The sequence below is a fragment of the Zootoca vivipara genome, chromosome 6 (genome assembly GCF_965207765.1).
Source record: "Zootoca vivipara chromosome 6, rZooViv2.hap1.1, whole genome shotgun sequence".
In the NCBI taxonomy this organism is placed as follows: domain Eukaryota; kingdom Metazoa; phylum Chordata; class Lepidosauria; order Squamata; family Lacertidae; genus Zootoca; species Zootoca vivipara.
In genome coordinates this window covers 2724509-2739789 of record NC_142589.1, presented here as the reverse complement: position 1 = coordinate 2739789, position 15281 = coordinate 2724509, and the positions used below count along the sequence as shown (strand labels likewise).

Sequence of the window (15281 nt, the reverse complement as noted above, 5' to 3'; positions counted from 1 at the left end):
CCCACAGTCGCTATAAGCTGAAAGGGGAAAGCCCAGCTGGAGCGCGCACACACACACACTCACTTACTTTTTGGAGCTGCTCAGTGTAGCCTAAACTTTATTCTGGGATCTGTTGTTAGATTGCAAGCATTGACCTCATCTATACGTTTTTTCTATGTCATCTTTGCTCACGCTCAGGTTTGGTAAAACAAGATTAAACCGCAAAATCATAAACGATAAAAAGTCTTTTGCCAGAGATTAGTCGCTTGCCAGGCTGCATGTTTCTTTATTTGTTTCTCAATGTCTATCAGGTTAGTTGGTGCATTGATAATGCTTGGGGAAGTGTGGTAAAAAACTTAAACTGTCAACTTTATCAGGCCTGCCTTCCAGTCTTCTCATCTTTCTGCACCAGTAACAAACTACAGTTCCCAGTATTCTTTGGGGGAAGTCATAAATGCTTAAAGTGTTTCAATAACTTAACTGCTTAAAGTGTTTAAATATTGCTTTAAAGGTACAGTGCAGATGAGGCCTCAGTAAATCTGAGGATACCAACCTGAACCTTGCTAAGTCTCTCAAGTTCCACTGCCAAATCTTGAATGTTTGTCCTCACCACAGGGTTGTGCATCTAGGAAAAAAGAGTAGCAGCATTGCTAAGTATTTAAAGCATCCCCAAATAATATTTGGTGAATCAGCAACCGATGGAAGAAACAAGAGACAGACAAGGCTTTTGCTGTTAAATCTGCCTGCCCATACGTACTTCAGGGATGGGTCTTCCCAGACATTCCCTCTCACCTCAGCTCTGAAGTTTGCATAGTCTACCCGGTCAATCCTGCTGTCTCGGAAAGTCTCCAGGTCCTTCTTCCCTTCTGCATTTAACAGGATGATGTCTTCAAAGCGGATATTGAAATTGTCCAAGCGCTTCTGGAACTCTGCAGTGTACTGGAGCAAAAGGCGGGAAGGTGGCATAAGTGAGCACCATGACTTGAATCCAAAAGAGAATCCAAACTCCCAAAGAGCAGAAGCAAGGGAAGCTCCACTGCAACCCACGAGTGCTTGCTTGAGTCTCCTGCCACCTCTCCACAGCTTCCTGTAGCCCAAGGAGCAAAACACTCTCTTCAAGGGCCGGTGAGGGCAGAGAGCAGCAGAGGGGATTATCCTAGGCTAGAAGTTCCCAAACTCTACCTAGGCTACAGCTTCCTGTAGCCCAAGGAGCAAAACACTCTCTTCAAGGGCCGGTGAGGGCAGAGAGCAGCAGAGGGGATTATCCTAGGCTAGAAGTTCCCAAACTCTACCTAGGCTACAGCTTCCTGTAGCCCAAGGAGCAAAACACTCTCTTCAAGGGCCGGTGAGGGCAGAGAGCAGCAGAGGGGATTATCCTAGGCTAGAAGTTCCCAAACTCTACCTAGGCTACAGCTTCCTGTAGCCCAAGGAGCAAAACACTCTCTTCAAGGGCCGGTGAGGGCAGAGAGCAGCAGAGGGGATTATCCTAGGCTAGAAGTTCCCAAACTCTACCTAGGCTACAGCTTCCTGTAGCCCAAGGAGCAAAACACTCTCTTCAAGGGCCGGTGAGGGCAGAGAGCAGCAGAGGGGATTATCCTAGGCTAGAAGTTCCCAAACTCTACCTAGGCTACAGCTTCCTGTAGCCCAAGGAGCAAAACACTCTCTTCAAGGGCCGGTGAGGGCAGAGAGCAGCAGAGGGGATTATCCTAGGCTAGAAGTTCCCAAACTCTACCTAGGCTACAGCTTCCTGTAGCCCAAGGAGCAAAACACTCTCTTCAAGGGCCGGTGAGGGCAGAGAGCAGCAGAGGGGATTATCCTAGGCTAGAAGTTCCCAAACTCTACCTAGGCTACAGCTTCCTGTAGCCCAAGGAGCAAAACACTCTCTTCAAGGGCCGGTGAGGGCAGAGAGCAGCAGAGGGGATTATCCTAGGCTAGAAGTTCCCAAACTCTACCTAGGCTACAGCTTCCTGTAGCCCAAGGAGCAAAACACTCTCTTCAAGGGCCGGTGAGGGCAGAGAGCAGCAGAGGGGATTATCCTAGGCTAGAAGTTCCCAAACTCTACCTAGGCTACAGCTTCCTGTAGCCCAAGGAGCAAAACACTCTCTTCAAGGGCCGGTGAGGGCAGAGAGCAGCAGAGGGGATTATCCTAGGCTAGAAGTTCCCAAACTCTACCTAGGCTACAGCTTCCTGTAGCCCAAGGAGCAAAACACTCTCTTCAAGGGCCGGTGAGGGCAGAGAGCAGCAGAGGGGATTATCCTAGGCTAGAAGTTCCCAAACTCTACCTAGGCTACAGCTTCCTGTAGCCCAAGGAGCAAAACACTCTCTTCAAGGGCCGGTGAGGGCAGAGAGCAGCAGAGGGGATTATCCTAGGCTAGAAGTTCCCAAACTCTACCTAGGCTACAGCTTCCTGTAGCCCAAGGAGCAAAACACTCTCTTCAAGGGCCGGTGAGGGCAGAGAGCAGCAGAGGGGATTATCCTAGGCTAGAAGTTCCCAAACTCTACCTAGGCTACAGCTTCCTGTAGCCCAAGGAGCAAAACACTCTCTTCAAGGGCCGGTGAGGGCAGAGAGCAGCAGAGGGGATTATCCTAGGCTAGAAGTTCCCAAACTCTACCTAGGCTACAGCTTCCTGTAGCCCAAGGAGCAAAACACTCTCTTCAAGGGCCGGTGAGGGCAGAGAGCAGCAGAGGGGATTATCCTAGGCTAGAAGTTCCCAAACTCTACCTAGGCTACAGCTTCCTGTAGCCCAAGGAGCAAAACACTCTCTTCAAGGGCCGGTGAGGGCAGAGAGCAGCAGAGGGGATTATCCTAGGCTAGAAGTTCCCAAACTCTACCTAGGCTACAGCTTCCTGTAGCCCAAGGAGCAAAACACTCTCTTCAAGGGCCGGTGAGGGCAGAGAGCAGCAGAGGGGATTATCCTAGGCTAGAAGTTCCCAAACTCTACCTAGGCTACAGCTTCCTGTAGCCCAAGGAGCAAAACACTCTCTTCAAGGGCCGGTGAGGGCAGAGAGCAGCAGAGGGGATTATCCTAGGCTAGAAGTTCCCAAACTCTACCTAGGCTACAGCTTCCTGTAGCCCAAGGAGCAAAACACTCTCTTCAAGGGCCGGTGAGGGCAGAGAGCAGCAGAGGGGATTATCCTAGGCTAGAAGTTCCCAAACTCTACCTAGGCTACAGCTTCCTGTAGCCCAAGGAGCAAAACACTCTCTTCAAGGGCCGGTGAGGGCAGAGAGCAGCAGAGGGGATTATCCTAGGCTAGAAGTTCCCAAACTCTACCTAGGCTACAGCTTCCTGTAGCCCAAGGAGCAAAACACTCTCTTCAAGGGCCGGTGAGGGCAGAGAGCAGCAGAGGGGATTATCCTAGGCTAGAAGTTCCCAAACTCTACCTAGGCTACAGCTTCCTGTAGCCCAAGGAGCAAAACACTCTCTTCAAGGGCCGGTGAGGGCAGAGAGCAGCAGAGGGGATTATCCTAGGCTAGAAGTTCCCAAACTCTACCTAGGCTACAGCTTCCTGTAGCCCAAGGAGCAAAACACTCTCTTCAAGGGCCGGTGAGGGCAGAGAGCAGCAGAGGGGATTATCCTAGGCTAGAAGTTCCCAAACTCTACCTAGGCTACAGCTTCCTGTAGCCCAAGGAGCAAAACACTCTCTTCAAGGGCCGGTGAGGGCAGAGAGCAGCAGAGGGGATTATCCTAGGCTAGAAGTTCCCAAACTCTACCTAGGCTACAGCTTCCTGTAGCCCAAGGAGCAAAACACTCTCTTCAAGGGCCGGTGAGGGCAGAGAGCAGCAGAGGGGATTATCCTAGGCTAGAAGTTCCCAAACTCTACCTAGGCTACAGCTTCCTGTAGCCCAAGGAGCAAAACACTCTCTTCAAGGGCCGGTGAGGGCAGAGAGCAGCAGAGGGGATTATCCTAGGCTAGAAGTTCCCAAACTCTACCTAGGCTACAGCTTCCTGTAGCCCAAGGAGCAAAACACTCTCTTCAAGGGCCGGTGAGGGCAGAGAGCAGCAGAGGGGATTATCCTAGGCTAGAAGTTCCCAAACTCTACCTAGGCTACAGCTTCCTGTAGCCCAAGGAGCAAAACACTCTCTTCAAGGGCCGGTGAGGGCAGAGAGCAGCAGAGGGGATTATCCTAGGCTAGAAGTTCCCAAACTCTACCTAGGCTACAGCTTCCTGTAGCCCAAGGAGCAAAACACTCTCTTCAAGGGCCGGTGAGGGCAGAGAGCAGCAGAGGGGATTATCCTAGGCTAGAAGTTCCCAAACTCTACCTAGGCTACAGCTTCCTGTAGCCCAAGGAGCAAAACACTCTCTTCAAGGGCCGGTGAGGGCAGAGAGCAGCAGAGGGGATTATCCTAGGCTAGAAGTTCCCAAACTCTACCTAGGCTACAGCTTCCTGTAGCCCAAGGAGCAAAACACTCTCTTCAAGGGCCGGTGAGGGCAGAGAGCAGCAGAGGGGATTATCCTAGGCTAGAAGTTCCCAAACTCTACCTAGGCTACAGCTTCCTGTAGCCCAAGGAGCAAAACACTCTCTTCAAGGGCCGGTGAGGGCAGAGAGCAGCAGAGGGGATTATCCTAGGCTAGAAGTTCCCAAACTCTACCTAGGCTACAGCTTCCTGTAGCCCAAGGAGCAAAACACTCTCTTCAAGGGCCGGTGAGGGCAGAGAGCAGCAGAGGGGATTATCCTAGGCTAGAAGTTCCCAAACTCTACCTAGGCTACAGCTTCCTGTAGCCCAAGGAGCAAAACACTCTCTTCAAGGGCCGGTGAGGGCAGAGAGCAGCAGAGGGGATTATCCTAGGCTAGAAGTTCCCAAACTCTACCCCCCCCACCGTGGACCACTTGAAAATTGCTGAGGGTCTTGGCAGACCGCTCAATGTGTGTTGTTGTTTTTTTCTGCCTGTTGCGGAAATTCTAACATGCTGTGCTAGGTGCTGCATGGTTTTTAATTTCATTTTTCTCACTTCTTTTATTTCCTATATCCTGTACATTTTATTGTACAGAACAATTGCAGCTTACTCGTGCGATTTTGACCTTACATGGTTGTAGGCCAGCTGGTTGAAATTGCACAAATTAAAGCATGGAAGGTGGAGAGTTTCCCTGGTATAGAAGGAGCTTTTAAGCTCTCTGCCTTGCTTAGTGGGCCTGTGATGCTCTCACGGGATCTCAGAGGCCCCACAAGATCTTGTGAGAGCATCCCAAAGCCCGATATGCAAGGGGGTAAGAACTTGCTTGGTGAACAGCTCTGGAAAGATAAGGCTAGTCACATGGGGGTGGTTCCAAGAGGATGGCTCGAGTACTGTATAATGTTTTTGCATAGATGCACTATCCTTGGAACATAACCCTTATGCAAGATGTGATTGTACTGTATTATTGCTGGCCAGCTCCAGCCTCCCACCCCTCCATTCTATATGCTGTCCTAGAATTTTCTTGACCCAAAACAGCTTAGGTCAGGCTTCCTCAACCTCGGCCCTCCAGATGTTTTTGGCCTACAACTCCCATGATCCTTAGCTAGTAGGACCAGTGGTCAGGTATGATGGGAATTGTAGTCTCAAAACATCTGGAGGGCTGAGGTTGAGGAAGCCTGGCTTAGATAATCTAATGTTTTGAGTGGGAAAAGTCTAGGCAGGGAGAGGCTGCTTATGCCTCTCCCTCCAGCATTTCCCAGCTCAGAAGTACCCTCCCAAACTGCTATTTTTACCCATGAGGAGAAAAATGCATCTTGGTAACTTCTACTCAGAGTAGACCCGTTGATATTAATGGGCCATAGCTAGCCATGTCTATTACTTTCAGTGGGTCTACTCTGAGTGTAACTAGCACTGGATACAACCAATGTTTATCCAACCGAGAAAGCATCTTGGGTTAAGCAGCCTCTCCTCCTTTTGCTTAGGCTTGCACCTTGCTGAGCTTGCTTTGAGTATTAGGGTTTGGTTGTTTTTTAAATGGAGGAAGGAATCACAGGACACCTCATAACATCTAATTTGAGTCCAAATATCATGGGAGTAGTTTCAGTGACCCTTGAATTACGTTCAGAGATTATGCATTGATTAAACCAAAATTTGGTTTTGTGGTCAAAATTAATAAACCATGCAAGAAGAAGTGGCTTATCTGAGGGGGCGAGGGCAGACCCAAAGTTCATTTTTGGTCAAACAAAACAAAGTGTTTGTTTACTGATTACATTTAAACCTTGTATTTGATTATTATTTTTATGCCCGTGGTGACAAACAATAAAATACAATGCATGATAGATAAGATTTTTAATTTAAATGCAAAAATGGCACTCAGTAATTGTAGAGAAGAAACATGGGGGCAGCCATGTTTTTTCCTATCCAATCCCCCCGAGCGATGGAACACAATCAAGCTGCCCCCTAGGCCACTTCTCTATCTGTGTGCTAAGTATATGGCAGCAAGAATCCCTGTGTGCTGGTGCTCCAGGCTGTGGGTGGCTGGATTAACTACTTTTAAAAGTTTTAAAGGGCAAAAAACAAAACAAAAAACATTTTATACAAATAGAGGTAGCGTTGTAGCCCTTCTGGACCACTTCATAAGTACTTTGGGTAAATAACTGAAACTGTGTGTTTCCGCATGGTATCTCAAATGGATTTTCCTTTAAATTCTGCATGTAAATGAGATGGACTTATTCTTGTCCCACGTATATGATGAGCCTGTGGCACACAGACACCTGATGTTCAACAGAGGAGAATGGCCATGGGTTCAAGAGGAACAGACACCAAAGGAACTGGCCTCACTCTGCCTAATGGTAGGGCCAGCCCTACTTAGTAGGCTTGTGCTTCCTAAAACTTGCCTAAGTTCACAGCCTGGCTGCAGCTTTCTGAACCAGCTGAAATGCCTGAATGATCTTCAGTGCAGCCTCATGAAGAGCCTGTTGCTACAACCGGACTGAGATGTAAACAGAGGCATGCCTCATCACAGCCAGATCTGACACTTCTGGTGTTCTATGGGGTGAGTGTATGGGGAGGTTTCCCATTTGCTTGTTTAACGCCAAACAACAAAAAATCCACATTTCCCCAAAATACTGCAACTATGCAGCTTGAAACAAATGCATGCCAACTGCATAAATCTGCACAATTTATTCTAGTGACATAATTTGAGGGCAGAGTGCAACTAAGTGGTTCTTTTTTAATGGCTCCATCTTACAGCCATCTCACACAGGAGACATTCCTGAGTACTGGGGCCACCCACTATTTCATTCATTTGCCTTCTAGTGGTGTCTGGATTTGTTGTGCAGCAGCAGGGAGGAAGGAACAACAACAACAACAAAAAGGCAGGATGAGCAAATAGGCATGTGGACAGCAGTAGTGCTATGAGAAGAGCCAAACGGGTGCTTGTAGCAGCCATCAGCAATGAGAGCTGCTACAGTCACCTGAAGATTTCTGATGACATGGAGGCTCTGTGACTGAGTGGGAGAAGAAGAGATGTAAGTTCAGCAGAGGAACCTTCTTACCTTGGAAACTTGGAGATATTTGTCAAGGGTGTAATTGTCCTCCAGCTGCAGAATTTCCCAGAGACCAGCCCCATTCTTACATTGCCTGAAAAAAGGAGTGGAAACAGGTCGACCTTGCCTCCCTCCTTCCCTCCCCTTTCAGCATCCCACAATATTGCTGGCTTGCTTGATAGTTCCATTCCACCCAACGTGCGTTCTTAGCTGTTGCTCACATCGCTTTTCAAAAAACATGGGTTCCATTCTCCAAATCATATCACATCTGGAGATGTGGCAATCTTATTTACATGGAACCACTCTCAGCAATACATTCCAAGAAGGAAAGCAGGGAAAATGCACTGCTTAAACAAACCATCAAATCCTGCCTGCTAAACCACAAAATAGAAGGTGGATTAGTATTGCTCAAAGGAGCCTTAATTTTAGCTCCTTAGGATCAACAACTCAAATGCCCCCTGAGTAGCCTGATAGCAGGTACACTCACTGATAAGCCGAAGTGATCTTGAGGCTCTTCTTCAGGCCAAGGTGCTCAGTGATATTCATGGAGGGAGGCAAGTTGCCAGGCATGTCGATGAACTGGAGATTGGAAAGAGGAGCAAAACATCATTTAGAGCCAATTAACACTAACAGACCAGTGCAGGGATGATCCTTAGAAATCTCTCTCCCAGCTACTGGTAGTTCTAGAGGCCCACAACAGTGTGGCCTCCTGCTTCTTCCAGCCCTTGACTGCAAGAACACCTATTTGGAGAAGACCCATGCCTGCTTGAGCTCCTGCTGCCCACTGGCCTGGCCCACTCCTGCCAAAGGACTTGGACAGCGCTTCTGACCTTTGGGACAGGAGCCATATGTAGCTACATCTTGTCCCACAGCAGAACCTAATCTGAATCTTCTCTGATGCCAACCCACAAAGTTTCCCACAAACTCCTGAGAGAGTCATCTTCGTGCCCTGGTGTTCTGCTGCTGACATATTTCCCCACAATGTTTGATGTAAAAGTGACCGCAAACTTCCAGCAATCCACCAACTGTGTGTAAGAGATGAGGTGAGATCTGGTCCACAAAATCTTATGCCAAATATCTCTGTCCAGGAGTGAGGCCTTGTCAGCATATAATATCTGTCCTCAGAGAGCTGCAATGGTTGCCAATTTGCTACTGGACAACATTCAAGGTGTTACTATTAGTACAGAAAGCCCTTAACAACTTGGGGCCATTTTACCTGCGAGATCACCTTACCCCATATATGCCCACTTGGCCGCTTCCATCTGTGGAACTGGAACTGCCACAAGTCCCACATAATACCTGTTCTACATATGCAAAAATTTGATCTTGATTCTGTGTCCAGGGCAGCTGTCTACCAGCTCCATTGGGTATGCCGGCTGAGACCTTGCCTGGCTGAGACCTTGCCTGCCTGCACATTGTCTCACCAGAGTGGTACATGCTCTGGTTATCTCCTGCTTGGACTACTGCAATGCGCTCTATGTGGAGCTACCTTTGAAGGTGACTCAGAAACTACAACTGGCAGAACATGGCTGCCAGACTGGTGACTGGGAGAGGCTGCTGGGACCATATGAGACCGGTCCTAAAGGATCTTCATTGGCTCCCAGTACGTTTCTGAGCACAATTCAAAGTGTTGGTGCTGACCTTTGAAGCCCTAAATGGCTTTGGCCCTGCATACATGAAGGAGTGTCTCTACCCCCATCATTCAGCCCAGACAGTGATATCCAGCTTCAAGGGCTTTCTGGTGGTTCCCTCACTGCAAGAGGTGAGATTACAGAGAATCAGGCAGAGGGCCTTCTCAGTAGTTGCACCCAACTCGTGGAATGCTCTCCTGTCAGATGTCAAGGAAATAAAAAACTATCTGACTTTTAGAAGACATCTGAAGGCAGCCCTGTATAGGGAAGTTTTTAATGTTTGATGTCTTACTGTGTTTTAATTTATTGAAAGCTGCCCAGAGTGGCTAGGCTAACCCAGTCAGATGGGCAGCATATAAATACATTTATTTTTATTAGTATTATTATTACTACTACTATTTTATTTTAGTGTGGCAGTACCTATGCTTTGGAACTCCCTGCCTATTGATATCAAAAAGTGTCTCCATTAAACATTTTTGTTTAGACAAGCCTATCCAGATGTTTAGAAATTTGATGCAAAATTTAATCTGTTTTTAGCATATTGTTATGTTGCTTTCTGAAAGTCTTAAATTGTTTTTAATTCTTTTTGCTGACAATATTACTGTTTTATGTTTTTTGTAAACTGCTTTGCAGTTCTTTACCATCAAGTATACATTCTTTGAACTGAATATCTATGTATTGGTGGTGGGGAGCCTCAGGCCAGGGGACAAATGCAGCCCTCCTGGACTCTCTAGCTGAACATTTGAACTCTCGAGGCCCCTCCTACTCTCCCCAAACCTTTCTGGTCCTGCTTCACACCCTCCTTTCTTGGCTTGGCTGAAAGGTGTCCTGGAACTGATCATGCCTCTTCCTTGCCTGGGTGGGGGAGAGAGAGGTGTGTGTGTAGAAACTAGCCTACTGGGCAAAGGCAACATGCCCATTTGGTGCTCTGCCTGCCTTTGCCTCTGCCACTGCCCATCACTGGCCATGGCTTGCCAAAGCTTGCCCAGAAGGGAATACAGTGGTACCTCGGTTTACGAACTTAATCTGTTCCGGAAGTCCATTCTTAAACCGAAACCATTCTTAAACCGAGGTGTGCTTTCCCTAAGGAGGCCTCCCGCCGCCGGTGCCCTTCCACCATTCGGATTCCATTCTTAGACCAAGGTAAAGTTCTCGAACTGGGACACTATTTCCAGTTTTGCGGAGTTTGTAAACCGAATCGTTCTTAAACCGGACTGTTCTTAAACCGAGGTACCACTGTGCAGTTCTTGGGCTCAAGAAGGTTTCCTACGCTTGTATAAATGACAGTGTCTCTCATACCACAGGACTCTTTGCTGTTTTTAGCCATTACTGTGTAACACTTTCCCAAGTACAAAGGATTTACTGAGCTGAGTTGCCTGGGAGAGTTTTGGCCATGCTGGCAGTAATCCGATATCTCTGCTCCACTTTGTGAGTTCTAAGTACAAAAGAAAGCCCTGGCCTGCTTCTTTCCCTCCACCCCTCTTCCTGCAGTTGGCTGAAAGGCAGTGCCAGGCACCTCCCTTATAGATGGAAATCAAGTGTTAATTGTTATTTGATGAGATTTAATTAATTCATTGGCATAGTCTCCTTGTGCCCATTGTGCCTGAGGGCGAAAGAATGAAGAGGGCCAAGAGATCGCTTAATTGGATCATTCTACACAGCATGGCGGGCACCTTCTCCTGGGTGACACACAGAGAAAGCAAGAGGGAGGAGGAAAGGAAAGGACTTTGTGCTCAGCAAAGGCGGGAATCCTGAGCTAAGCATGGATAGGATGGCAAGTTTTTGTGAATGGGGTTCCCAGCCTCACTAATGCAGAAGGAGGGCCATTTTCAGGGAGCAACAGGCTACAACAGTGCAAATTAAGCATCACCTCCTCCAACCTGTCAACAGGCAATTGTGGGTTGGGCAACAACTTGGTGTTTGCCAGGAGAACTAGTTTGACATTAACAAGTCTTGATCTGCAAGCATCAGGGGAGGGCATTGCTGCAACATGGGAGTGAGTTCAACCCAACTGCCAAGGCTACTTCCCTGATCAAAAACAAGCATCTGCATTGCAGGTAGAAGGTTCCAGGTTCCATGCCTGACATCTCCAGGAAGGGCTGAGCCACTTCCAGGGCTTTTCCACACCTACCTCTTGGCCCCACTCTTTCCAGGCCACAGCAATTTATTTATTTTTTAACACAACAAAAACCCACTCTTTAGCACTAAATCAGAGCAAATGTCAATTTGGGTTTCCTGTGGATTGCTGTTTGCTCTGATTGAAATTTAAAGAACAGCTTTCATGGGGAAAGGATGATCTTTAAAGCATGGAGTATGCCTGGAAAGAGCGGAGCGGTCAGTGTGGATAAGCCCCCGGTGAGTGCAGACAGTGGGCTAGAGGTGGACCAATGGGCTGACTCAGGTTTTGGCAGCTTCCTATGTTCCGTACACAGCTGCTTGGAAGGGGTGGGGAACTACAGAAGATCCTGATCACAGATCTCACATTCCCAAATCCAGTGGAGTGAGTCTGGGTGCTTCCACATGGCACCTTATCATGGACCCACTGGGGCTCATGCATACAAGTTTTTGCATCACCCACATGATGTCTCCTCATGAAAATGCCATCGTATAGTATCCAGATTTACCATTTCCATGGGGTGTATGGGGTATTGAGGGGGGGTCGTACATCTAGTGGGGGACATACCATGCTCCTCCTGGAGGTGTCTGCCCACCTTTGGTCCCTACCCTGTGCTCAGCTCTCACCTGCGGCACCTAGCAGGCAGCAGCAGCCACACCCCAGAAACTGCTCCAACTGGCCGGCTAAACTGGTGAGGGTAGCCAGTGGGTCTCAAGCCCTCGGTGACTTCTCCTGCATGCAAAGATGGGCTCTGGCAGATTGAGCAGATGAGACCAAGACTGGGCTCAACGGTCAAGAAGACAGTTTCAGCATGTGCTGTAGAGAAAAGACTCGTCAACCTGGGAAGGGAGCCCATCTAGGAGAAGAAACTCTGATCCTAAACCTCCATTGCCTTGCGGGACATCTTTGGGAGAAGAAAAGGCTAAGGGGTAAAGCCTACACAAATCTGGAGTGGGGTCCCTAAGATGGTTGGATGGTGCCTTGGATGCCTCCTTCCAGCAACTCCTGCAGCCAAACTGGTGCCAAACGTATTGCTCTGCTTTCCTTTGGACGACTTCAGCGAGGCTGAGAGGGGGGATTGTCATCTGAGCAGCCCAGGACCCCCAGAAGCACTGTCCAGGCTTGTGCCCTGGGGAGGTCACTTCATTGCTGCTAACACAGTGCCTTGACTTCACCCCCAGAGGCACACTCTGTTGTCTCTCAAGGCAGACAGGTGCCAACAAGTACCATTTCCATGGAAAATTTGATAAGTAAAAAAACAATGTGAAAATGGTGAATCCAAATCAAGTGGGTGAAAATATGGAATGGCATTTTGACGAGGATAGTGTGTGGACACTGTAAAAAAACAACCTGTTCCCCGAATCCTGTATGCTGCAAATGTCTGGCATAATGGGGACCTGCCTAAGCTGGACGGCTAGAAAAGCCACTGCTATTGGCCTGTTACCAACCCAACTCTATTACCTTCATAACCCTATGAAGGTGCCCTAAAGACCTTAAAACAAAGACTTTGGGATAATACACACAGTGACCTGCGACATCAATCACATGCAGTCTGCAGTCCGTTGGCAGTAGGAGTACAATATGGGCATGTTTTTAAGTTAACAGCTTACATTAAAAACCTGACTGTACCAAACTATCGAAGGTTGTTCACAAAAGCCAGGTTAAACGTTTCCCTCTCTGCAGTGCTGGAGGGTAGGATGAGAGGAGTCCCCTACCAGGAAATACTGTGCTCGTGTGCCCAAGACACAGACTCTATAAAACATATGATGCTGCACTGTGTGAAGTTCAAGCAAGCTAGGGCTGATTTGATTTCACCCTTGCTAGCCCTGATCCCAGGAAAATCAGAGGAGTAGTATATCAAGTTCCTATTCGAAGACCAGTCAAATGCTAGAACATTAGCAGTGGCGAAGTTTCTATCGGTGGTTGCAAGAATCAATGATCCCAACTCTAAGTTTGAACAAAATGTTTTTGAAACCTGAAGGCAGGGTGTCCTTATTGGGTATCGCTTTGTAACGAATTGATGGGTCTATGGACCGTAATAAAGATTGTTGTTGTAAAAAACCTGCACACATGAACAGCCCCAAATCCACAATAAATGTTGCATGGAAGTGCCCTGAGTGCTCCACCCAACTATCTGTTAAGTGGCATCTTTTCCCTGCAACTCTTGGGCAGACTGTCTGCTTTTCCATGCACACAAACACACCTTGTAGATCTCCTGATTGGCCCAGTGCTTGCACACCAAGGTCTGGACGTTTCCCCCAAGCAGGAAGGTGCTGAAGACCAAGAGAATCAGTAGCCAGGAGAAGAGGAAGCTGAAGACGACCCCACTGTAACAGGAAAGACAGGGAGAAAGTACTGCAAGTCTCAGCACACACACCCTATTAAGAACAGCTCTCCACATCTCTGAATCAGGTTGCAATTAAAATAAAAAAATCACATGAACGTCCACTGGCATTTGAGTGCAAATTTCTCCTCATAGACACATTTTTTTTCAAACACTGACCATTTTCAGAGCACCCTCCCTCCCTGCCTCCTCCCCACCACAAGAACACTCTCTGTACCATTGCTCTGGTTACAGGTAGGTAGCCGTGTTGGTCTGGGTCGAAGTAAAATAAAAAAATTCCTTCAGTAGCACCTTAAAGACCAACTAAGTTTTTATTTTGGTATGAGCTTTCGTGTGCATGCACACTTCTTCAGATACCATTGCTGACCACTAATCTTTTATTTTTCTTATTTACTGAATTTATATCCCACCCTTCCTCCTGAAGGATCTCATGTCACCCTGGAACAGAGTTTGGAATCAACCCTCTGTGCTGGAAGAAGAAGAAGAAGAAGAAGAAGAAGAAGAAGAAGAAGAAGAAGAAGAAGAAGAAGAAGAAGAAGAAGAAGAAGAAGAAGAAGAAGAAGAAGAAGAAGAGAGTTTGGATTTGATATCCCGCTTTATCACTACCCGAAGGAGTCTCAAAGCGGCTAACATTCTCCTTTCTCCTCCTCCCCCACAACAGACACCCTGTGAGGTCAGTGGGGCTGAGAGAATTCAGAGAAGTGTGACTAGCCCAAGGTCACCCAGCAGCTGCATGTGGAGGAGCGGAGACACGAACCCGGTTCCCCAGATTACGAGTCTACCGCTCTTAACCACTACACTACACTGGCTCTCTGGACTCAGAGATGCCCAGGACTGAGGATTCAGACATGTCTTACATTAAGAGTAATCTGGCTCCAGCTTCTCCCCTCCTCTCATAGTCACTGGGATCCTCTCGCAAGACTAGCCCATATGTGCCAAAGGAAAGGCCCAGGAAGTTGCAGAAGACGATCAGCAAGATAACGGTACAGGCAATGACACCTGCCAGCCACCTGAGGAGGACAGAAAAGTGGGGTGGGGACACATCAGTGAGGCTTGGAGAAGATAGGGAGATAAGCAAACAAAAATCCACTGTACATCCTGTTGCCCACGGACCTGGATCCTACTGGGTGGCTTGTAAGTAAGGGGCTCTCTATAAATGAACTTCTGGTTTTATTGTTACAGCTGGTTTCTTAAAAGCTTTGTTGTGCTTTTAAATTGTTTCTTTTATTTTTAATATTACTGTATATGTTTTATTAAGGACATCTGAATGCCCCTTTTGATTTGTGATTGTGCATTTTAATTGTTTATTGGTTTTACATTTGTAAACTGCTTAGAAGCCATTTTGGCATAGAAGCAGTTCCTAAACGAAAATCCTCCTCCTCCTGGCCTTCCAGATGTTGTTGGCCTTCAACTCCCATCAGCTCCAAGCAGCGTGGCCAATGGAGAGGGATGATGGGATGTAGTCCTGCAGCACCTGGCAAGCCACAGTTTCCCCAGCCCTGCTATAAGAGGTGTGGCTCAATCACAGAACAGGATCCATTGATGAAGCATCTTTTGCTATCAGGAGCCAAGTGAAGTCTGACCTGTTTCCCCAAGCCTTCAGTGATGAGCCTTTGATTGCTGCTCATGTTGAGTTTTTTATTCTGTCGCTGTTGGTTTGTATTGGCCCTTGTGATTAGTTAATTGCACTGCTGTTTTAAACAGCTTCTCCTGCCTGGTCAGTTTCACTTCTGCTTTGAACTGTATGTGTGTTTTTAAAACTCCCT

The 15281-nt window shown here is 47.7% G+C and overlaps 1 protein-coding gene across 1 annotated transcript in view; it reads right to left on the bottom strand.

Annotated features, from left to right (window-relative positions):
- Positions 1–15281, bottom strand: part of PROM2 (prominin 2) — a 59669-nt gene that overhangs the window by 20086 nt on the left and 24302 nt on the right. The window contains exons 11-16 of the mRNA XM_035119046.3: positions 14373–14525; positions 13375–13498; positions 7912–8003; positions 7434–7518; positions 772–918; positions 533–604 (exon numbers count right to left, since the gene is read on the bottom strand). Of these exons, the coding sequence (XP_034974937.1) occupies positions 533–604; positions 772–918; positions 7434–7518; positions 7912–8003; positions 13375–13498; positions 14373–14525 (673 nt within the window). The remainder of the gene's footprint in view (positions 1–532; positions 605–771; positions 919–7433; positions 7519–7911; positions 8004–13374; positions 13499–14372; positions 14526–15281) is intronic.